Source organism: Protobothrops mucrosquamatus, unplaced genomic scaffold (genome assembly GCF_001527695.2).
Source record: "Protobothrops mucrosquamatus isolate PMUCROS unplaced genomic scaffold, P.Mucros_1.0 scaffold680, whole genome shotgun sequence".
Taxonomy (NCBI): Eukaryota; Metazoa; Chordata; class Lepidosauria; order Squamata; family Viperidae; genus Protobothrops; species Protobothrops mucrosquamatus.
The window spans coordinates 10,102-35,429 of record NW_015386967.1 but is presented as its reverse complement, the minus strand read 5'-3'; the positions used below and the strand labels follow the sequence as shown (position 1 = coordinate 35,429).

Here is a 25,328-nt window from a genome sequence, read left to right as displayed (position 1 = left end):
CATGCTAGTTAAATTTACAAAGAGTTAATATGAAGAAGATGGAAAAGACTTGAAACATATTTGCTTCCCAACAAATATAACAGGTGACTTTTCATCAAAATTAGATCATTTTGAAATCAGGCTTATAGCTTCACAGCAAAAGCAATTTGCTCTCTAACCTGATTTTGGACATCTGTAAATCTTCACAGGTCAGCCAATCTCTTTGATTCATAGGATTCTCATCTAATTCAACAGTTCCATGAAGGGGAAGCTTTAGGAGACGTATACGTATGTTTTCCAGTTTGGTGTCCACATCTGAAATCAAAATATGGCCTTTGGTAATGGTGCTCTTGCCCCCTTCTTCTACTCTCAAGCTGTGTGTAAGCACCTAAGCAAAAGAAAAGATACAAGAGTTGCCATTTCCTCTCAGAACAATATTTTTTGCTGATGCTTTAGTAATTAAGGCATATTCTTTTTCATAGCACCCAGTTTTGCAGACTTTGAAATCTCTCATCTAAAAAAAAAGAAGTTTTGCATTCTGGAGAGACTCTCCACAATATTTTCTCAATTGGTCGAAGTCAGACTTGAAGAGGGTCAGCCTTTGTACAGAAAATGAAAAACTATAATTTTCTGAAATTATATTGTCTTATTGAAGGAGATAAGGTAGGTGGCCTTGAGGGAGATATGCAAGCTCCATTAACATGGTGAGAAAGAATGAAACAATTTCTAAGCCCAGAACATCCAGTTAGCATTTGGAAGTGGTTCAGACAGATGCCTTCTTAATTCACAGAGATGCCTCCCTAATAAGTAAGGGGAGGAACTACAATACAATCAGACTATCAACTTTCTGTTACTACAGCCAAACTCAGTTAAAGTTGTTTTAGCCCTCCTGTGGAGATGATCTATCTTGTGGAAGTGACATTCCTGCTACGAGGAGTGCTTGTTTGGCTAGATTTACTGGGAATTCAAAATCATACGGCAGTTTCATTTCTGCTGGTTCCACTCACAAATCCTCCCATGTCTGAAACTGACCCCATTTTCATCTTCACTTCTATCACCCTCAAAATGCAAAAAAAAGAAGAGAGAATACTATGAGCCAGTCAGCACCCACTATATTTATTTTCAGTTGAGAAAACTTTTATCTCCACTGCACAAAACTATAAGATAAGAGTGTTTGATTTTTGCAATTAATCTTCCTCTTCCACAAACCATCATTTTTATTCCATTTAATAATAATAATAATAATAATAATAATAATAATAATAATAATAATAATAATAATAATAATAATAATAATAATAAAAAAGTTGGAAGGGACCTTGGAGGTCATCTAGTCCAACCCCCTGCTCAGGCAGGAAACCCTACACCATTTCGGACAAATGGCTGTCCAGTCTCTTCTTAAAAACTTCCAGTGTTGGAGCATTCACCACTTCTGGAGCAGGTTGTTCCACTGGTTAATTGTTCTAACTGTCAGGAAGTTTCTCCTTAGTTCTAGGTTGCTTCTCTCTTTGGTTAGTTTCCACCCGTTGCTTCTTGTCCTGCCTTCAGGTGCTTTGGAGAATAGCTTGACTCCCTCTTCTTTGTGGCAGCCCCTGAGATATTGGAACACTACTATCATGTCCCCCCTTGTCCTTCTCTTCATTAAACTACACATACCCAATTCCAGCAACCGTTCCTTATATGCTTTAGCCTCCAGTCCCCTAATCATCTTTGTTGCTCTTCTCTGCACTCTTTCTAGAGTCTCAACATCTTTTTTACATCGTGGTGACCAAAACTGGATGCAGTATTCCAAGTATGGCCTTACCAAGGCATTGTAAAGTGGTATTAATACTTCACGTGATCTTGATTCTATCCCTCTGTTAATGCAGCCTAGCACTGTGTTGGCCTTTTTGGCAGCTGCAGCACACTGCTGGCTCATATTTATGTGATTGTCCACCAGGACTCCGAGGTCCCTCTCACAGTTACTACTATTGAGCAAGGTAATAATTCTTATGAGCATATGTTAACAGTTTTATAGCCAGTGTTTTTTCCCAATGATGCTGAGTAGAGGCGATTTTCAAATTTGAAATTTTCTGAGCTGAGAACAGGGGCTGTTTTTAATTCAGGATACCCCTGACAGCACAAGAAGAGCATCAGAACATTTCCAGTGAAGTAAGAACAGCCCACTGAAATCAAAACAGATATTCTGTTTTGTCCTCAAAAACCTAAAATTCGAAATGTTTTGCAGTATTCTAATATTCTAAAAAATAATGAGTGGTTTTAGCAAAGACATTGGGTAAGTTTAAAGCAAAGAATTCCCAGAAGTGGGCAAAAGCCACTTCCAAACTCAATTGCTCTGTGCTTCAAATTTGTTTTGTTCTGATTCCAGATACACCGAATAATTTCTGAGTTTCCAAATACGGACATCATAAAATCAGAGAAAGACGATGCTAATTCTGAAAATCTAAAGAAACCAGCAAATCATCATTTGGGCTTTACTTATTTCTTGTACTAATCCTTTTCAATCCAATACAGCTTTCTTTCCACACAGGAAAGTGAATGAGAATTATGAATTCTATCATTTACACCTGAAGCATGCTTGTTTTAACAGATTGTGAATGTTTCTAAGCGGGAAAAAAAACTCAGATCATAAGAAAAGTAAAAAAATAATGTAATTCCAATAGCCTACAACAGGGGTCCCCAACTGCTGGTTCATGACCAGATGCCGGGCTGCAGCCCATTCGAAACCAAGCTACAGAAGTGGTGAACGAGCATGCACATTCACACAAAGCTGCATTTGTGAAAGTGGCATGCGTGCCCGCGAAACAATCCCCTCTCCCCACTGCCACCACCTCTGCCAGTTCACCAAGCCAGAAAGGTTGGAGACTGCTGGTCTATGACATAGGCAGGTTTATATTTTACAAAAGCTTTCCATCCATTGACACCAATAGAGAAACGTGAAAAGCAGAATATAGAACAAGGAAAGTTTAATCGTTTACAATCCTGTTGACTTTTCTCACAGGTTTTTTTTTGTCCTAGTTCAGAAATTGGAAAATTGACAAAGAAGGATTGACAGCATCAGAAAGTATTAAAGCTTCCTATTTCTATCCATTATTCCCTTTCCTAAACAAGTTTTGCCCACCCACCTTCTCTGGGAAAAGCATGTTTTGTAAAATGTGATTCCATTCTGAAATATCACTATTACTATTATGGTTATAGTTTTAAAATCATACCAAAAATACAACTGAGCAAATGATTTTGAAAAAAAAAATCCACATCTGAAAATAAATGAACAAAATCTATGCCTGGCTTCTTTTACACCTACTGAAACTCAGATCTAAGTGATACAAAGGTAGGCCTCAACCTATGACTCTAATGGAGTCTGCTCATCATGGTCATAAGTCATGATAGTCGTAAATCAAATCACCCACCCGACTGACCCTTTATAATCTTTTTGGTGTCATGTGACAGTGCTGCAAGTGGCTCTAAGTGCAGCCTAGTTGCTAAGTGCCCAGCATGCGATCATGTGACCACCAGGATGCCATGGCTGTCAGTACTTCAGGTTACAAGTACTCCTTGAGAAGGCCATTCTAACTTCAGATGATCACTAAGTGGCCGATTATAAGTTGAGGTTTACCTGTAGTCTCTATTTTCTTCTACTTCTTTTAGCATCAGAAACATACCTCTGGAGGCTGATTGTCGACTGGAAGAACAGTAATGTTAAAACAGTTGCCATACAAAGTTCCGCCATGTTGATTGCTGATGGAAAACGCGAACTGGATATATTGAGGTTCAGGGCCAATATCTTCCATGGGTGGCACATAGGCAACTTTCATGTGGTTTATGGCATGCTATAGATGCAAAATAGTTAAATAAATATCCGTTATATATCCTAAAAATCTTCCATTTTGTATCTACATGACTACTAGCTTTTTAAATAAGGAAATACTTTCAATCTTATTATGCTATAATCCACGGGTAGGCAACCATGCTGACTTAGGAATTCTGGGAGTTGAAATCCACAGGTCGTAAAGTTGCTATAGTTGCTCACCCCTGCTTTGATCTATTTGTGCATGCATTTTTACAATAAGCCACATTCATGTTTTATATTTCAATCATTATACAGCTGTGAAAGCTGATTATTAAAAAGGAATGAAGAAATGAAGATAAAAGATCCTTAAATTATAGATTTCAAAATTTTTATTAAAAACATTGCAGACTGCAGGAAAAAAAAAAACATTAAATCATCCTAGCTCAAATTAAGATTGACCTCATGGGAATTCTTTAAAACTAGCATTAACTTTGGGCTGTTGTTTCCTTCATAGTTTCCACGTAGTGAAAACTGCTTCTAATCATGCACAGAGCACCTTGATTTTCAATTGACTCTTTTAAAATAAGGTAGGTGTAATGCATGACAAGACATTTTTAGGTAAAGTTTAAATTTAATTACAAACCTGAGTGAATGATCTTAGTGATAGAATAGAAGGATCCTTGATGAGCTTAGGAATACTCTCCACCATGAATAATTTTCCAGCATCTGTATGACTGCAGAAAAAAGTACTGTCATACGTGTGTACAAAATCATAGAATGTTTTGCAAAGCAAGGGAAGAAATACAATTAGTCCAAAACAGGACAGAAAGTTCATTATAACTGCCTCTTTACTTGTTATAATTAATAGCAAAATAATTGTGACCATAGAATGTCTGTGTAAGTACTTGTACATGGATAACATATAGATCTGATTTTATAACAGATTTTGATGTGAACATTAAGCAAATGCCAACAGTATTTCACTGTATTCCTATGGGCATTTTTTTGCCAGAAACCAGCCCAAAAGATTAGAAACTCACAAAAAGTTATAATAAACCGTGGTCATGTGACCACGGAATGCAACAATTGTCCATAAAGGTAAGTCAATTGTCAAGCATCCAAAATTCAATCATGTAACTGTAGGGATGTGGGCAGCTATCAGAACACTAGAACTAGGTCATACGTAGTTTTGGAGGGGGTCCACTAAGTGACCAGGCATAAGTCGAGGACTACATGTAACAACTGCATAATGTCCATAATACTGAGATGTTATGGCAAGCTACCTATGTACTTAGTAGTTCTTAAAACCATATGCATAATCTGAAGCTTCCCAATTCAAATGATCAGAATTGTGTTTTCAAGTGGCCCCCTGAGGCCATTTTAGGTTTGTTTATTTATTCCTACTTATTCCTGTTGGATCCATATTCATTGACATTGATCAGCTTGTCATATTTTGTCATATACATGTCAAAGATATTCAAAGTGTCTTCTGCTTAGACATAAATTGAAGTCTGCCTCTAGTATTGTGTGCGTAATGTAGCCCTATCTCCACACATCCAAGCAAGCAGAATAAGTGACTGCAGGGAGGGGCCTGAATAAATGTAGAAAAATGGGGAAACTCATCAGTCAAGGTACACATAATATAAAAGAAACAGAGAAGCAGGAGTCCTTCCAATCTCTCCTTGACAATACTCGCAACTGACCATCAAAAGCTAGCTAAGCCTGAAAACACACATGGGTGCGGGTAGTCATCAACTCATAACCACAACTGAGTCCAAAATTTCTGTTGCTAAGCAAGACACTTGTTAAGTGAGTTTTGCCCCATTTTATGATTTTTCTTGTCACCGTTGTTAAGTGAATCACTGCAATTGTTAAGTTCATAACACAGTTGTTAAGTGAATCTGGCTTCCCCCACTGACTTTGCTTGTCAGAAGGTCGCAAAAGGTGATCACATGCAACACTGCAACCATCATAAATACATGCATCCGAATTTTGATCACGTGACCATGGGGATGCTGCAACAGTAATAAGTGTGAAAAATGGTCATAAGTCACTTTTTTCAGTATCATTGTAACTTTAAATGGTCACTAAATGTATATCCCCTGAGACTTACTAATGTGCAAAGGAGAAGAACGGGGGAGATGTTATGGTATACATTAGCTCACTGTCCTGGGTTTCCATGTCTATGTAATGAAGGTGTTTCTTTGTTAAATAAGCAATCTCTGTTTCCTTGACAGTCAAATGACGGTTTGTTCCTGGAGATTCTTTTGGCAGTTGATCATTCACAGGAATTATGTGTACTCTTATTATCTAGGATAACAATAATGAGAAAAATTACTATACCCTGATTTTTTTAAAGAGAGATCATCCAAAATACTACAATTAAATAATTATGGCATTTAAAATGAATCTAAGCAACTTGTTGGACCACACACCTCAAGCACAAGAATTGTCAAAAATTATCAATCTTGTGAAATGTTGGTCTTTACATTTTGCTTAAGTTAATCTGTGTTATATTTTAGAAGTCCAAGGACATTTTCTGAAATGTTTTTTCAGACTTTTGTTCTGGCATCTTCTAGAAGAAACAGCCACTAAAACAGCTATATATTCTACTAGTATTGCTATACTATATATTACTACTATGGCATCTAACTGAAGCCTGAGTTACAGCTTACATCATCCCCTTCTACCAATAGTAAATAATGCTGCGGGAAGTATGTTGGGAACTAGTCTTTTTCAGGATAGGAATTCTGATTAGGTAAACAACCAACCAACATTCAGCAAAAAATGTGAGACATGCAAAACAAACTGTAGATTAAACATTCAAAAGCTGGGGAGAAGAAATAATTTCATTATCGTATGAAATAAAGGTATTTCTCTATCCTTGCCATGTCTGTCAAGACAGCTGAGGAAGGAACCTAACAACATTAATATGTAATCATGAATTTGATCTATCTGGGTAAGAAAAAGCTCAAGGTATATTTGCATTCTACAAATGGAACATGCTTATTTGTAAGTGAATTTAACACTATATGTTTTGATTATAGAGAAATGTCACTGCATTCTCTCATTCCTTAAAATAAATTCCAAATCTTACCTGAATTTCTGAAAGATTGGGGGGATCATGGCTATCACATAGAACCAACTCAACTGAATCTTCAAATATTTCTCCTCCTAAGTGATGGTAATAAATTATCCCATTAAACAGATCTTTCTGAAGGAATTTAGTGACTGGATAACCTATTAAATAACAGAAAGAAGTCCGTAGCTTAGATTAGCAGAGATCACTAATATTATAATATTTTTGGCATGAACTCTTCTGTATTAATTCTTAAATTAGTAATGTCTTTAATACTTTTTGAGGTACACAAGGGAAGACTTTACATTTCTTTGGTGTTAAAATGGTATTAAATGGTATTAAAATGGTACTAAAATGCCTTCTAAACCATCATTTGATTACTGTTCCCACTTATTTAGGAAGGATATAACTGATATTTGTTGTAAGTAAACATCATGCTGATATTCTAGGAGAAATTTCTTGTGTTAAACTTTACACATCAATTATTTTGTTTCTCAGGCAGGGGCATTCATAGTGATAGGAGACAAAACAGTAAAGATGGTGACTCAGTTGTGCAGTCAATTGTATGCACATAAAAAAGGGTAGGTCTTTGATCACACAGTCACAGCCACTATCTTAACTTTTCTATTCATCCCTAAAGATATATGGGTATAGAACCTCTGGGGCGAATTTGTTTGTTTGTTTGTTTATATCACACCTTTATTATTGAGGAATTTGTTTAAAATTTGAATGGCATGCCAAAGGCAATATGCCAAAAAACCAGATGGGACTAGGACAAAAAAAAAAGATGGAATCAAATGAAAATTAAATTTGACTGAATTTATAACCATGGGTAAATTTAAATATAAAGTCAATTCAATCAAATACTAACTGGTAATAATTGATAAGATTGCACCACTTGTTTTTCACAAATTCTCATTCATATTCTGTCTCAGGGAAAGTTATAATTTTGTGATAAATTAAGCCCATAGCCAAGGCATTTAGAAGCATGTGGTCCTGGAGTTTCAGGTTATTCACTCTTGGTGGTTTTTTTGATAATAGAAGTTGTGATTCAGAGTGCATTTGTACAGTTCTAAGCAAGAGTAGCTAACATAAGCACCAAAGCTAATAAAGTGGACAAGTGTGAAATCTCATGTGTAGCTGAAAATAATTTCCAGACATACATGAAAACAGAACTCAAATATTGTGTAAAGAAAAGGAAAAAGGAATAAAGACCCCATACACACTGAGCATATTACCAAGAAAATCTGTTTTAGGTTTTTTCATTATTTCTCCAGCTTGTGGTGATCTAGTGATATTGAAGAGTATGTAGTCATCGCTAGAGTCCATATCAGATGCATGAAGCATTGAGCTTTGAATCAGAATCGTTTCTCCTTCATGGACCTCTATTTCAACATTACTAATGAGAAAAGGGGGGCTGTCATCTTTGGGCAGAATATTGATTGGAAACCTGTGGCGGCTACTGTGGTGGCCATCAAAGATCCTAAAGACAATGGAGTCTTTGGTGGAATCGCTGTCATCATGATGGTAACGAACCACTCCAGTCTTAAGATCCAAGACATTGAACATGAATCCTTTCCCTCCTGTTAGGCAATAGAAAGTGAACAATTCATATTAGAATCTGCATTGGGAAATGCACTCCTTTTTATAAAGATGGTGCAATAGCTACTGAAATGAGAAAAATAGCATCTGTGTTCCAAAAATTTGCTCATGAGATCCTACTGAATTGCTTAGAATTCAGGGAATATGGAAGGATCCGTCTCTTATTTCCACATGGATTCAGAAGAGTAAGTGAAACTAGGGAAGCTTTCACATTTTGCTGATGAACAGTTTAAAATGTTTCAAGTAAAACAAAAAAAATTATTATGGGACCAAACCTAGAAGTTTTAGAATGCAAATGTAAGACCTGTGCATTAAAGCAGGGAGATAGTACAGTAGTCCTCGATTTACAACAGTTCCTTTAGTGACAGTTAAACTAAAGTTACAACAGCAAAAGTGACTTATGACCTTTTTCACATGATTATTCCCCCCCCCAGCATCCCCACGGTCATGTGATTAAAATTCAGATGCTTAGCAGCTAACTCATATTTATGATGGTTGCAGGGTCCCAGGTTTATGGCATCATCTTTTGCGACCTTCTGACAAGCAAAGTCAATGGGGAAGCCAGTTTCACTTAACAACCTTGCTATTAACTAAACAACTGCATTGATTCACTTAACAAATGTGGCAAGAAAGGTCATAAAATGGGGCAAAAATGGGTTTGCTGTCAAATGCTTTTCAACTAAAGAAATATTGTTAGTATTACTTTTGAATTAGTCTGAACTAGCATACTTCAAATTTAGATAATCTACATTGCAATTTATCCCTGCAGTGTCTATGTTATATCCAGTGGTGGGATTCAAATATGTGAACAACCGGTTCTCTGTGTGGATGCCGCTTCCGGAAGTCCATATCTGGGCCTGGGCAACAAAAAATTAGCTACCGGTTCTACCGAACTGATGCGAACTGGCTGAATTCCACCACTGGTTATATACATTCCTTTCTATATACACATAGGCATACACATACATACATTCAGAGAACTCTGCTTCTTTGCTCCCAATACACATCAACATCTCTGCCTTTTAGGCAAAATCTCCCCCCCCCTCCCATCTGCAAAGAATAACACTTTCCATTTAAGCTCACTACCAACCACTAGCTAGCAGAAGTCCAACAGGAAGTAGGAAATTGAGGCAAAGACAACAGAACAGAATTGAAATCTTACACTATGGAGCAAGTAAAAAAGTTCAACCAAAAACAAAAATATAAATGCAGAAAAGGACAAATAGAAATAAGGCAAGTCTTTTCTGATTTTTGCTCCTTATCCAATATAACTAGTCACAATGCAAAACCAGGGGGCAGAAGGAAAGGTATTTCCAAAACCTCATGTTTAGGAGGCGATACTAAATGCTGCAAAATTTTAATGCACATTTTCCAATTTTGTTTCACCCGGCACATTCAGATCAGAGCGAGCACAGAAGCCACTCAGTTCAGCTAGCAGAATACGTATATAGCTGGACGTATATTTATGAAACATCAGAAACATCCAAAACAGTTAACTGGCAAAAACAGGGCAAAAAGCAGGAAAAGGAATGAACAACAGGCAAGAGATAAAAAGGGCAGAGAGCTTAACTAGAATAACCTATATTATCTCCATCTTGTACCAAAACTACAGAATGTTTCAAAGTTGCTAGAAGCAGTCTTGTGGATAATTAGCATGGTCAGCCTCGTAGGAAGGGGCCTTTGGTTATTCCAGCTTTAACCCTCTTGTGTCCATAACGACAACAGAATAGAAATGGAAAGTAGGACACAAGGTGATCCCTTCTCTGGTCCACACCATGAAAGAAACATTTGGGTGAACAAAGATGACCCAAGGAAAAAAAATATGTTTTTCATGTTGCAGAGGCTGTGCTGAGAACCAAATTGCAACTACTGCAATCAGACTTTAGAAAGTAGATGATACCTCTTACAGTAAGCTGCCCATGTTGTAACCCATCCACAGGAACTAAACGAACTCCGCTGATATCATCGTTGTCTACAATCTGAAGCTGCTCCCATGTTATGGGGCGAGACTGACCTTCCAGGAGATCAAGACCTAAAAAAGACAAGGGAAACAATGATACAGCCAGAGTTAATATGCACCAAACAAGAGAAATATTTAACATGAGAAAATAACAGGTACAGGTGTACAGGTGTATAACAAAAATATAGGTCATATTTTTATGCATAGTATAATTTGTTTATAGGAACTTAAAAAAACATTTATAAACTACTATTTAAAGAAACATTTCTGTTTTACATTCCACATCACCTGATTTCACTGTGCTTTATTGTGAAACACAGGTCTCCAATCTTGACAACTCTAACGCGCATGGACTTCAACTGCCAGAATTAGGGAAATTAGAACTCAGGGCTGCTGCAGTCCAGAACCTTAACCGCTACACCAAAGTGGATCTTGGATTCTAATTGCATATCAGGAAAAAACTATTAACAAGTAGCTTGATACTAAAACTAACTTCTCTGAGAGATGATCAGGTCCCTTTCACTGGATATCAGGCATACACTAGGGCAGACAGTTACAGAAAGAAAGTAGGCCAACATGATCGAGTTCCATTAAATGTAAATAGAAAGTTTTTCCCTCATCACTACTTCTGCTTCTCCATCCCCCTTGGGATTGCCCCAATGGGAGGTCTTATGCTGATAATGTGGAAAGCACTATTTTCATGCCAGAAAATCTTGGACCAGCTTCAGTTCACTTCAGTGGCAGTTGCCCACATGATGAAGGAGCCGTTGTGAGGACATGCCCTTAGCAAATGGTCAGTGGGGCACATCTCTACCACGTTAAGCACCAGGTGCAAATGAATCCTTAGGCAGCCATCTGTTATGGATGCTTTCCTGTGCTAAGTAGGAAGTTACCCTGAACAACTTTCCACCTTTGTGACTGTATGATTTCTTAGGAATACATACTAACATAGAACAGCAATGAGACTTGTTCCCTAGATATTTTCACTTCCTTGTATTCAGTGCTAACTATTTGCTTAAAACCACGTTTTTTTCTCTGCATATTTTACTACTTTCCCTGAAAGCCAAGAGAGTTTATATCTGCTAGAAATCTCCATGGTTTATTTAATTTGGTCTTGTAAGTGTTCTTTGCATTTTAAATCAAAGATATTATGACATAAAAAATAATAATTCTCACCCATGTTCCATGAAACCCTTGGTGCATTTGTGTCTGCTGTTCTCACGGAGATATAAAGAGTAATTGGCACACTTCTTTCAAAATACAAATCATAAACTTCAAATTCCACCTATCAAATAAAACAGACATAAACTGTTTACTAAACACTATTTTCCACTTTGCAAAGTATAGTTCAGAATTTTATCCCCACAGCAGCTAATGGGATGTTATGGGAATTGTGTAGTCAGGACAGGAGCAAAGTAATGCCATCCCATTTTCCTTCCTGAAGAAAATACAGCTGAGGCAAATGATTTTGATAATAGAGGAAATCCATAGCAATCTACAGCAATTATGTTTAGTAGCAAATAAGAGTATTTCCTCTATGAATTTGTCTAATCTTTTTTAAGATTACCAAAATTGGTCATGGCTCATTACTGCTGGCAGATCTGATTGTTGATCAGGTGTCAACTCTTAGTGACCGTATACAGAAATGGGCTTCAAGATGAGAGCAGATCTAACAACCGCTAAATAATATTCTAGACAGAGAGACATAATAATTTACAATCAGTAACATTTATGCCACCAATAATTTGGGACCAAATTCTTTCGAACAGCAGCTTTCAGCATCTCATTTTGAATGGAAGAAAAGAATATTGTACCTTTATTTTCTTTCTACTAAATCAGCACAATGATTTAAGGCAGGGGTCTCCCAAACTTGGCAACTTTAAGACTTGTGAACTTCAACTGGCTGGGGAATTCTGGGAGTTGAAGTCCACAAGTCTTAAAGTTGCCAGGTTTGGAGACCCAGATTTAATGTTTCATGTGTAAGTTATTAATTTTAACTTCCACAAGAGGGAGCATTGATTTTTCTGCAGACCCAGATGCTGCTGAAGAAAGGCAAATAATACTTCTAGTTTATTGGTTAAAAATCAGGGGGGAAAAAACTTTACGCTGACAGTGAATTACAGAGTTGGCTCAAAAGACATGCATGATGTTCATCTGATTTTTCATAATATGATTATTTAACATTTGTCAACTTGCAACTCTTAAAAGTCATTGTGAGCAAAAGATAATATGAAATGCTTTCTTTACCTCCTAGCTACCCAGAACAACAGTACTAAACAGTGAAATCCTCATAGGTTCCTTTTATTGTACATATTATACTATTTACTCAGGAACAGGGAAAATTTAATATACAAAGGAAGATGCCACACGGGAGCATCAGCTTCTTTTCAATTACCTCATAGTTTCTTCTCTCTGTATGGCTGCTGTTTGGAGGTTGATATGCAATAAGCATGTTATCCAGGCTGGCCCACGTGAAGGATGAGACAGTTTTAGTGTGGTCTTGTAGGTGTGTAATGAAACCTTCCTGGGGTGGCTTGGTGATATTAAAAACTAGCAAAGATTTGGGTGTTTCACTGTCTTCAGCATCCAATATGGCTGTGGATAGAGGACTCAGGATGAACTGATCTGCTTCTAAGATGAGCATGGCCATAAAGGCCGGTTGTGGGGGCTGGTTAGAAACTGCATTTTTTAGCTGAACAGGAATCCAAGCATACTCAGACTGTGGAATAAAAAAGAAGCAACAAATTAGATTCCTCCTTTGTGAGAAAGGAAATCCTCATATTTCTAACTCTTTTAACATTAAATAATATAAGAAATCTCCAATTCTGACTATTGTTTATTCAATGCACAAATGTAACGTTTATTTAGATGAGGTCAAACTGAAAGGAAACACTGAATATCAACACAATATATTAACATGGTCATATAACAGTGAAAGAATTCTCACGCAGTCATTGAAAAATAATATGATAAACAGATCTGACCATTATAGAAACAAAGAGACAGATGGAGACAGGCCCAGTGTAAAGAGAAGATCAGTAGTCCACTACTTAAAAATAACCTTAAGAGGGTTTAAACATTGTTTCTATATTTAGGGCTTATTCTTTAGTTAGGACTTTTTAAAAAAAATATATTATTAATATGCATTTCTTGCATTTCTTATGAGCTTGCCTAATTGGTTTATTTCCATCTGTGGAATAAAAACTGACAATAGTAAAAACAAACAAGCAACAATATTCACTGATCTCCAGGAGATTTTAAAAAACACATTTCCATCTTTTCATTGCTGAAAATGTACAGTTATAGAGAGAGGCTGTGTCCTAACAAAACCAGCTAATTGATACCATATTTGTATTTAGTATTACCTTTGCTATTTAAAAAGTGAGTGGCTAAAGCTGATGGTTCCATGACTCACATTAGGGGAAGAAGCTACATAATGGTCCACAGAGCCAGGAAAGTTCTAAAGTAGGGGTGTCAAACTGCTGGCCCGCGGGCCGGACACGTCACCAGGAAACCGTGCCCACCCCATTGCCAGCAATGGGGAAAAAGCTCCGATACGTTGCGCAATGTCACATGATGTCGCAAGTTTGACATGTCTGCTCTAAAGAGTTTAAATCTAAACTACTAACTCATTCTCTTCACTCTGCCCTTCTGCTGTTTCACTGATTGAAACTAAGTTTTTTTCTTTATTCCCAAATAGGCTCATCATTCCAATCAGATGTTTCGTGACAAAACTTTATAACAGTCACTGAATAATCTTATGTTCACTCATCTGGTCTCTTGCCTATGCTCAGCAAAACTATATGATAAAGAAAGAGAATTGCAGAGCGTAGCACGGCTCAAGAGAAATCAAAGAAGCTGCTGGGCTGGACAGAGATATCCTTTTCTTAGTAAAACTTTTAAGATTTTTATCTGTCTTCTGGAAGTTCTTTAAGATTTTTCAGGTTTATGGGGTTTTCGGCCGAAACCAAGTTGGGCTGGGTTCCAATATGGGAGAACAATTACTGTTATCTAACCCATAATGTCTGCTAAGATCATAACACATACTAGATCATCACTTAAGATTTGTTTTAAGTAGCCAAAATCCAGGCCATTTGTGGAAGATTATCTGAGTGCTTTAAATTATGAGAGCCAGAACAAGTAAGAAGTCTGATTTTGGTCTTTCGTCTGAGACATTTACCTTATACAAAATCTTGCTTCTGGTATCAGTGAGATCCAGCCTGATGGGAATGTAATCAATATTAGGTGAAGGAGGGTCCAAATGTTGGTATCTAAGTCCCATCAGAAGAAACTCATCACAGCTCACTCTGATATTATGAACACTCTTCAGGTCTGAAACAGAAACCTTAATCAGGTTCATCCATCCTATGGTTCAAAATCAGTGTTAGATAGGTCTAAAGAACAGAATCCAGGATTACTACATTCTGAGCTCAGGAATACAGGTCTAAATCAACAACGCCACCCTTTTTCATTTATCCATAGGATATATATCTCTGAACTGTTATCAGGCACACTTCCAGGACAGTGTTCATGGAACTCTTTCAGTTGCTACAAAGTCTGGCAAAACAAAGCTGGACACAAGGTCAAAAGACCCAATTTCTATTCACGTTTCATATACATTGATCATTTGTAGTTTCCATAATTATTAAATAACCAAACCACACTAAAACCACATGTTATGTGATATGCAGATAAACTCCCCCTTTATATTGATTTTAGAGTAAACCAGTAAAATCCTGATCTGGGTAGTATGCAGATTGGGAGAGTAGTCTTATTCTCTCTTAAACACTTCATTCTTCAAATTCTTATTCGACCCTAGTTTTTGTTTATTCTACTTTTTTGTGTGTCAATATATATCTAAAGGATGCAGCTAGGAGAGGAATATTAGCCTTTCCTAGTTCCCCTTGGTTCTCACAGCCTTGGTGCAAAGAAGTAGACTTGGAGATTTTTGCTTTTAAAAAGAGAATAAACTGTACACCATTTAATTAACATATTTGTTGATTGAGGAAATGATATTAGAGTACCCTACTCATTTATACAAACATTAATTATGGACCTCTCTACCAAAGAAAGGTGGTCTAGTGCACACAGCATTAACTTTAGGCAGCAGGACATTTTTAAATTAATGAGTGACTTTAATCACAATCGATACAAAAGTTACGAGTGGTGCAAAGAGCTATGGAAAGGTCCATGCTTGGCATCACAACACAGCATAAAAAGACCTGCACGTGGATTAGAGAACAAACGAAAGTATATGATATCATCAAGAGAGTGAAAGAATTGAAATGGAAATGAGCTGGTCACATAGAATGGATCCCCCTTGATTAAAAAGCGTCCACGAAAGAGACCTAAAACACGATGGATCGATGACATCAGCAAATATTGCAGGCCCAATTGGCCAAAGAAATCTCAAGACCGTATTGGTTGGAAACATGCGGAAGAGGCCTTCCTCCTGCAGTGGGTAGGCAATGGCTAGAATGATGATGATTTGGATTTTAATTAAAACAAAAAACAACCTTTTCGCAACTTCTGTTTATTATCGAAATACATGTCATCAATGAGAGGGAAACTACTTTTCCCTCTCACTCTGAATGGACTTAAAATAAATAACCATTTTAATGGAGGACCGCTTTGAATAAAGGGCTACCCTCAGACAGCAATAACAAAAGTGGCTGCAGCTCATACACAGCCCTAAAGATCCATTCGTGGACCCACTGCAGCTCCACTGATGGTTCCAGACTTCACAGGGTATTGAAAGGCTGGGCGAAGAGAAGACAAAAAGCCTTTCTCACTTCTAAAAGAAAAAAAACTATGGGTAGCTGTGTATGTGTGAAGATCTCTATATTTGAAAGGCAAACATGGTTTGACTGGATAGAGGGCTGGTTAAAGTGCATGTGTGTATGCATGAGAGATAGGTATGTATCTGAGCGTATGCATGTGTATGTAAACATATGTAGCCATTTGCATGCTGGCACATGCAGACTCCAAAGACCCAATCTGGCACTTAATGTGGCTTCCAGGGAAGCACTAACCAGAGGTATAAGACCAACTTGGTCTCAATACTATTCAGATAGTATTGAGATAATCAATATATTTTTAAAGCAGGACGTACTGGTTGTATGGGAGGAACTCTGTGGCTGATCTCCTCTAGGTTCTTCTTCTTTGGTTTCTCCAATAACAAGTTGCCCGTGGGCTGGCAGAAATGTCTCTAAAGAGTTCAAGCTTATAGTGCATTCCAAGTTTATCTTCCTGTTGTAGTCCAAAGTGATTGTGTTCTTATTAATTATGTCAGACAGGCCATGAAACTCAGGGACTTCCAAAGCACTGGACCTCATCTTGATAATGTTACAATCTGGTTCAAGAATCTTTACAAGAAGAGTGACTGTTTCTGTGAAAGTTTCAGTTTCTGTAAATCTGCAAAGGATAAGGAAACCACACAATCAGAATTCAGGAAGCAATGGTGGAGCATCTGTACAAAAGGTGAAATGTACAATAACTAATGATTGATCAATAGTGACAAAAACCAAATAAATGTTGACCAAATTATGAGAATAAATTAAATGAAAACCGTAGATTTTATCTTTTGGGAACGTTGAGGGAAAAGTAGCAGATTTCTTATGAATAATATTAATTTTCCTTATTAATTCTACAGAAGGATGGAGATATATTTCATGTATCCTTGACTCATATACTACTCAGGTCTTGCTTACCTATATAGCCTTAGCATGATAAAGTCTTCATCAAGAATTGGGCATCCGTTGTGAGTGTACTTGACTTCATTGGGAAGAAAATGGCAGTCAAACACCTGTTACATAAAGCGTATGTTTAAAGAAGGAACATAGTATTATAGATATTTCTGTTTTATCATTATGCATTCATATCCGGAGAAGGATGTATTACAATATAGATGAGATTTTTCAGAATTAAATCATGCGTGATAAAGATAGGAACCTAACAATGTAATTGAGGTACAAAAATGAATACTGATTTTGTTGTATTATTTAGAAAGTTTTAAAATCAGAACTTTAATATCTGATCATTGTGGAAGGACTACTATAGATTACTTCTTTTGCTTTGTCACAGAAAAAATATTCTCCTGAATTCAGCTATTTCTCTTTCACGGTCAGATTATCCCAATCTAATTCGAAATCAGATATTTTAAAAATCACTTATTCGTGTTTTAGAAAAATCCCATCAATCCTCTAGTAAGTTCCATGTCATAGGAGAAAGAGACATGTTTTAAAACTGTGTATATTTGGTGAGGGAGAAAAGTGAGTGTGGCTCCCCACTGAATGTGTGAACATTTTTCAAGTAACTGTTTGTCCTCTTTATAATTTATAAACATCTTGAAGAAGGTAGGTTATCATTCCTTATGTCAGGGGTAGGCAACCTTGGCTCTTTTATGACTCGTGGACGTTGAAGTCCACGAGTCATAAAAGAGCCAAGATTGCCTACTCCTGCCTTATGTCATAATGGAGAGCCATTTTGGTATAGTAATTAAGGCACAAGGCTAGAAACTCAGTGACTATGAGTTCTAGTCCCATCTTAGCTACAGAGCCAACTGGTTGACCTTGGGCCAGTCATTTCCTTTCAGCCTTAGGAAGCAGGCAATGGCAAACCCCTTCTGAAATCTTGCGAAGAATACTGTAGTAACAGGAGTCAACACTGACTTAAAGGCACTCCTCCCAAAGAGTACTGTAATCTTAAAGGGGTGAACTTTGAGTCCTCCAAATATATGGATATTCGAGAAATAATATAATTACCAAACCCAACATTTTACATATAAAATTCACTTACTACTGCAAGGTCTTATGCTAAAGATATTTGTATTTGTTGAACATTTTTCCTTTTGCTCCTCCATGCTTTTCTTTTAATGTTTAATTTACTTTGATTAATTACAAACATTTTTAGGTCATTTGCTTTTTACGCCATCATGTCTATCAAGACTTATCGAAAATGCTCTGAAATGATGTGGTGCTCTGCCAGTTATGTGGATGGTGGAGAAAAAGAACCTCACTCATTCAAATTAAGGACTCCCAAATGCCAGCAAAGTCACAAAACATCTGAAGATTGATAAACGAATTCCTCTCTTACACTAGAAAAAGCAAAAATAGTCATCTTGACAATGATGAGGGGGAAAAAAATTAGATTCATATTAAAATTAAGGTTGAGAAATCTAGAATAAGCCTTTGAGCCCCCAAAATCTTTTCTCTCAGCTTTTATAAACTACATTGTAATAGTTGCTCTAAAAATGATGTTGCCTTAAATTGGAATGTTGGACATTTCTTATTATGTCTTCTACACTCAAGTGTGGCTCTCAAACATTTTTGTGCCTAAGACAAAAAAAACCCTGAAATCTTTAATACAAATTAAGACTGAACTCTTCTTTACTACCATTTAAAGGTGCTCCAAAATTTCTCCTCTAAGACATCAAACTTTATGCTGCTTAATGGTAGAACCAGCCATTAACAATGCCTTTTCTCTCTATGCATGACATTCAGAAATACATCTGTGTCCTCAAGCTAATGCAGGAAATAATAGAAAGAAACCAGATGTGCACCTCAATCAATATAAGCTTACATTACTTTTAGAGGGTTTTTTAAAAGCCATATTAAAAGCTGGTGTGTGAAAATGACTTCAGAAAGATGGGAAAAGATAAAAGCAATTAAAGCCTCCTGTTTCAAACCACTCCTAGCTTTGAGAATGCAGCCTCTTCTAACGCAAAAAGCTACATCCATACAGCTTTTGCTTATCCATCAGAGAATAACAGTCATGATATTCATAAATTATAATTTTTTTCTGTAAGACATCATTGCTTCTTCCTCTTAATTGATAACAAGGGAGCTAAATAATGAAAGCTTTCTTCTCAACAGGACTGTTACCAAAAACAGACAGCAATTATAAAATAAGACGCAATCTGCTTTGTTAAAAAGAAACATCTGTTTTATGCTACCTAATATGTTTTCCTTTTATACAAACAGGCATCCATAATTGTCTATATATTTAACAAGTAAAACAAAGGACAGCTAAATCTTTTTTTAATTAATGTCTGCCTGTGCTTTTATTTCCACTTCAACTACTTTTCAATTACAATATGTAATTAAATTGTCACACATCCCTAGCACATTACTCACTTTAATGACAGAAATGAGATCATAGGAAAGGCTCTTCTACAATGCAGCTTTTGCTAGTTAAAAGAACAATTTCTACCATTGCTTTCATCAGCCTGATGCCCATCAGGTGTGTTCAGTTTCAATTCTCGTTGAATAACATTCATTTGATATTATTTTGAGGTCATCAAAAATAGTCAGTGTTTAGTACAGTCAAAAACCAAGGGCTACCTTGGCTTTATCCAAGACCTATCTCATGTATTACAGCAGTGAGCATTGTTGATGTTGATAAGCACTGCCACTTGCAAGGACAAGACCTGATTGGTGAATGATGAATCAGTGGGCAGGAACAGAATTTTGGTGCCATAGGAGTTTGTTGAGGTGCTGAGGGCAACAGGCCAACTGAAGGTAGGAAACCAGTTGACATCCATTAAACTGTGGTGCTAGCCTTGCTTCAAGTATACCATCTTTAAGAGCTCCTTCCTAAAACAAGAACCCCATAGAATTTTCTATTTAAAAAAAGATTTGTCTGTCAAACAAATAAATCATGCTTTTCATGCAATCCCATGTGACATGAAGGCAACTAGGATGTTAGAGATAAATAAATATTAACTTTCCTGGATGACATCTGCTTCCAAAAACCTGCTGGGAAAGGCATTAATATCTAATTCTGCTTACACACACACACACACACACACACACACACACACACACACACACACACACACAGAGAGAGAGAGAGAGAGAGAGAGAGAGAGAGAGAGAGAGAGAGAGAGAGAGAGAGAGTCTGTCTTATCCTGGACTCATATTTAATGTAACATTTATTTGTATTACAGCATGAAAGGCAGTACAGCTATAAAATGTTAAACTTGCAGAGATCCAGTAGGCCTTTCCTTCTTCAAATTATGTCATGTCAGAAGGTTTCTTTTTAAATTAATAGGTTTTTTAGGGTAAGATTTTCCCTATATAAATAAATGTAATTATGTGATATTGCTTGATTTTCATGGTTATATTCAAATGTTGTCATTGTGTTATGTTTTTGAGTTGCCTTGGGAAAATTAAAATCTCAAAATCAAAATATAAATCCCTGAAACACACATACATACAGTTGGTCCTCGACTTATGACCACAATTGAGTCCAATGTTTCTGTTGCTAAGTAAAATTGTTGCTAGGTGAGTTTTGGCCCATTTTATGACCTTTCTTGCCCAGCTGTTAAGTGAAGCACTGTAGTTGTTAAGTTCAAAACCCCGTTGTTAAGTGAACCTGGCTTCGCCCATTGACTTTGCTCGTCAGAAAGTCGCAAAAGGGGATCACATGACCCACGGGACACTGCAACCATCATAGATATGAGCCAGTTGCCATGCGTATGAATTCTGATCATGGGACCGTGGGGATGCTGCGACAGTTGTGTGAAAAATGGTCATTTTTCTTCAGTGCCATTATAACTTCGAACAGTCACTAAACACATTGTTGTAAGTCGAGGACTACCTGTATTCAAACACAGATTTCCTGGTAAGGAAAGTGTGGCCTTAACAATGGCAATACGTAGGCACATCTAAATAACAGCACATGATGATTCCCCAAATATGTGTCTTTCCTTTTCAATTCAGCACATGGTCCATTCATTATTTTTTTAACCATTTCAAACATGTAACAAATAAAAATCTGAGTGACTCATTGAGAACTACAAGAATGTCTCTTTATATAGCGACAGCTGCTAGAATGGAACAACTTTATGAGGAAGATGGGACATTAAGAAGTTTGATACTCACACACACAAACACACACACGTCTTATTTGTCCAACAGATATTAGCAAGGTGCAATAATGAACAAATATCTGTAAAAACAGATAATGCATAGATGCACATAAATCCACTCACAACAGAACAGTATTGCATGGCCAGGACTGGATATGGGAGCAGGATGTCATCTTTCTAGGTGCCATTATTTATTAAGCATGAAGTTTGTGAATAAGAGATATACTTCTGGATTAAATCAAATCAAAGTCCTATTATAAGTTGTTCACAAAAAGCACTGGATCCACACTAGAGTTTTTGAATTGTTGCTCAGGGGTGATATTACAATGAATACAACTCAATACTTACTATGCTTGCATCTTGAGTATGTAGCAGTTTGTGTGTGTGTGTGTGTGGTAAGTATAGAAGAAATAAATGCTGAAAGATCACAAAAGACCACATGTGATTTAAATTTGTAGCACTGTGGCTCAGTGTGTTTGCTTTCCTGCATATCCCATATACAGTTTGTTTGTTTTACCAGCATGTGGTCCCCTGGAAATCCTTTTTCTTCCCTCCATTAGAGTTCTGAGAAGAGCATTTGGATAAACGTAGGACTCTTTCTAAAGTTTGCAAAACAGTTTAATTTGGAAGTGATGTTCATTTATAGTACTTAGAGTAGAATAGATAGCTCTGAATTTAGTCTGTTTCAGTTCTGAATTCCATGGAGCTTTATGACTGTAAATACCATCTGACTGTCTCCCCCAAATCCTCCACTGATTTCTTTTAAAGTGGCAATAACTCTTCATAATATTCTCCCATTCCTGAAAATGTCCTCTCATAGGGATAAATATTAACATGCTTTTGTATTTTTCCCATGTTAGGCTACAGGAGAAGGAATTCTGCTTTTCCTGAATCCCATATTGGATCTATACATTAAGTTGGATTGTGTTATATCTGGAATACCCAAAGATCATACTGAAACTTATCTTGTGGTTTCCTAGGCAGCATCTCTTTCTCCAGACATTCCATTATGTAAGTAGAATGCCTTTTTAGATTAATAGTTGTTTTTACTGGATGGCTATCATTCTCAAGTTTTCGAGCCCTTTTCATTAGCCATAAAAGTCCTTCCCAGACAGGAATTTAGATAGAGCTCAGCATTCCACTTTCTCAAATAACAGCAGCTTGAAATAGATTTCATCTCATCAAATAATTGCCACATAATTATAGATGAATTCCACGTACCTGGGGGGTCAGTTTCCCAACTCTCTGGCTGATTGGCTCATTCGTTACCACTTCTATTTTACATGCATCCTTCTCTCTGGGGATGGAAAACTGCAAGTCCTTTTGTGACAGGAAGACGGACTGACCTCTCATCACTTTTAGTCCCTGGTTGATGCTGACAAAGGTGGAGCGGGTAGTTTTCAGATTCAGCGCAAAGAGCAACAGAACCCAAATGTTTTCCATAGTGTTTCCAAAGAAAAAGCACCTTGTGCAATGAAGTGTTTTCTTAATCCTTTCCAAAAACCTAAACAACGCAAAAACTTCAACACTTAGTCAAGCATTCCAGGTTACAGGGTCTGGTATGTTTTTATTAAGGATATGTTCTGCATAACGAAACCAGGAGGTCTTTGAAAGTAATCCTTGGGTTAATAAATGTCTGGATCTATTCCAACCTTCAGAATAGTGAACATATTTTTCCAAAATCTAAATGGGAAGAGAAAAAAATGCACACACGAAGAGATGAGTATTTTCTGAAACAGTTAAATATTGTTTTATTTATGTAGGATCTTTATTATTTTTATACAGTAACTCAGGGTGGTAAACATACCTAATACTCCTTCCTCATTTAATCTTTGGCTTCTACTTTTCAGAAGCCTTGGGATATCTTTTAATTATATAATGATGAGGGAGCCAAAATATTCTGATGGCACACAGATGTTTATATTCAGTTAAAACAAAGTCCTTTTTCATTTTAAGAAAAACAACAACATAGCCTCTTATAAAATCATAAATTGGCAACTGGGCATTTCTTCAATTTTGTTTAGGTTCATGAGGTGATTTATAATTACTGTTATAATGCCACATCAGCAGTTCTGCATAGAAAATATGATTTTAAGGAAATAAGCTTTCTCATGCTTTCGGGGGAAAAGTCAAAGAATTAAAATGTTTTTGTTGGCAACCATAAGAAAAAAATAACAATTCTAAATTTTTATACTTAGTGAAGCTAAAAGTTTCATTATTGTTTCCCCACAACATTGCATATTTCATTTTTCTTTAAGAAAGTACCTATCTTCTCAGCCATTATTTGGTGCAGGTATTCTGCCCGTTAAAACCATTTTTTTGGTAGGGTGAGTGCCTTAGAGGAGAAAAAAACATGTTTGTCCTCCCAAAAGCTGTGTGCATCCTAAAATTCCAGCAGAATAAAATGGACTTTGAAACACTTTAATGTCTATCTAATAACAAAGTTGATATATCTAGATAGGAAGAGTATTGACACTTCTGAAATCCAGAGAATACTATAAACAGCGAAGAAAACAGATCAATCCAGAGTTTTCACCTGAGGCACAAATGGCTAGCATCAATTTATCCTACCCTGAACCCATTATACAAAAACCTACCTCTCTAGAGAAGGCTCTAATGTTGGGAAAGATGGAAGGAAAGAGAAGGTTAGATGGACTTAGTTTTATAGTAATGACGATGGCATTGTTGGAAGATCTGAAAAACCATGTTAGAAATGGATCAACATGGACAAAAAGTATGTAGTCACCAGGAGTTGAAAACAACTTGACGGCACAAAATCAATCAATCATCAATCAATTAAACAATCTAATGACTAACTGTTGCCTGAACATAATTATTAATTGTGTAGGTAGTTCCAGGCTTGCAGATTGTTATTGTACAATCTGGAATTTTGTCTCATCCTATTTTGTCTCATTGTTTCTTTGGAAATTTTCTTTTAAAAAAAGTTGAAAAGAAAAATGAAAGAGTTACAATAAACTCTTGTTGAAATGAAATACCAATAAACATAATATCACTATCCTATCCTTCACAGTTTTCAGTCAACTGATTTCAGTACAAGCAGAGCAGAGCAGGGATCTATATGTTTTACACTTCAAAATGCCACATAAAGTGAAGATTTAAAAATAATAAAGCAATTCATAACCATTTCCCTGCATAGAATCAGAAATATGCATGGTCCAATACACAAATACAATTTGAGTTTTATTTGATGCAGTTTATGAAATACTTTTCACTTCGTTAAAGGGCACAAAACACTGCTGTTTATGAAAAATGCTCCTTTTATACTACTGAGAGCTATAGAATTTAAAAGTCCTTAATCCAATCCATAATTTAATCCTTGAGTCAGCAGAAATGTATACTATCATCAATTGCATTCATGTGACTCCCAAACTGTATTATGCCTCAAGAACAAGAACATCAAGTGATGATGTCCTTTCAGATTTGGTGAAGGACAAGTTAAGGAAAGCAATTGGAGGATTTCCCTGTTTCTCCAGACACAGAGCATCATTTACCAATCATTAATCACTCTCCTTAATGTTGTCTTTTTAACCTACATCAGGGTATATGTAGTCAGGTGCTTTGAACAAGAGTTGAACTGTTGAGTTGCCCGATCTACTAAGCTACAGGTATGGAGGTCCCATTCCATTTCATGCCACACCCAAATGCTTTTCCCATTGCCATAAGCTGAGCATTCAGCATACAAGAAAAGGAGCTTTGTGTGACTCTCACAATAATCCTTTGGAGCTCCTGTATAAAAGGCAAGCTTTTGGGCCTGTTCTGGTTTTTATTTAATGAGGAATTGAAACAGGTCAAGCAAGAGTTTGAAGATTGCATTTGTGATCAAGGAAATCTAAGCACAGATCTCCTCAGATCTCCCAGCTGAAAAAGTGTATGATGAAGAGACAGGAATGAGCCTGTACAGGGGCTGGTTTTTCTTTGATGCAAACCACTTAAAAAAAGACAACTTTAAACCAATGAGGTAACATGAACTTTAAAAGAACAAAGTGAGCAACAAGATGATTTCCAAAGCATTTTGTAAAGGTTGTTT

General features: G+C 36.6%; 1 protein-coding gene across 1 annotated transcript in view; it reads right to left on the bottom strand.

Annotated features, from left to right (window-relative positions):
- The window catches only part of FREM1 (FRAS1 related extracellular matrix 1), a 78,703-nt gene extending 55,980 nt beyond the window's left edge, over positions 1-22,723 (bottom strand). The window contains exons 1-13 of the mRNA XM_029284522.1: positions 22,502-22,723; positions 17,121-17,215; positions 16,523-16,824; positions 14,591-14,742; positions 12,806-13,129; positions 11,587-11,695; positions 10,351-10,482; positions 8,087-8,431; positions 6,867-7,009; positions 5,883-6,079; positions 4,413-4,503; positions 3,642-3,809; positions 159-367 (exon numbers count right to left, since the gene is read on the bottom strand). Of these exons, the coding sequence (XP_029140355.1) occupies positions 159-367; positions 3,642-3,809; positions 4,413-4,503; positions 5,883-6,079; positions 6,867-7,009; positions 8,087-8,431; positions 10,351-10,482; positions 11,587-11,695; positions 12,806-13,129; positions 14,591-14,742; positions 16,523-16,824; positions 17,121-17,215; positions 22,502-22,723 (2,489 nt within the window). The remainder of the gene's footprint in view (positions 1-158; positions 368-3,641; positions 3,810-4,412; positions 4,504-5,882; positions 6,080-6,866; positions 7,010-8,086; positions 8,432-10,350; positions 10,483-11,586; positions 11,696-12,805; positions 13,130-14,590; positions 14,743-16,522; positions 16,825-17,120; positions 17,216-22,501) is intronic.
- Positions 22,724-25,328: the final 2,605 nt, after the last annotated feature.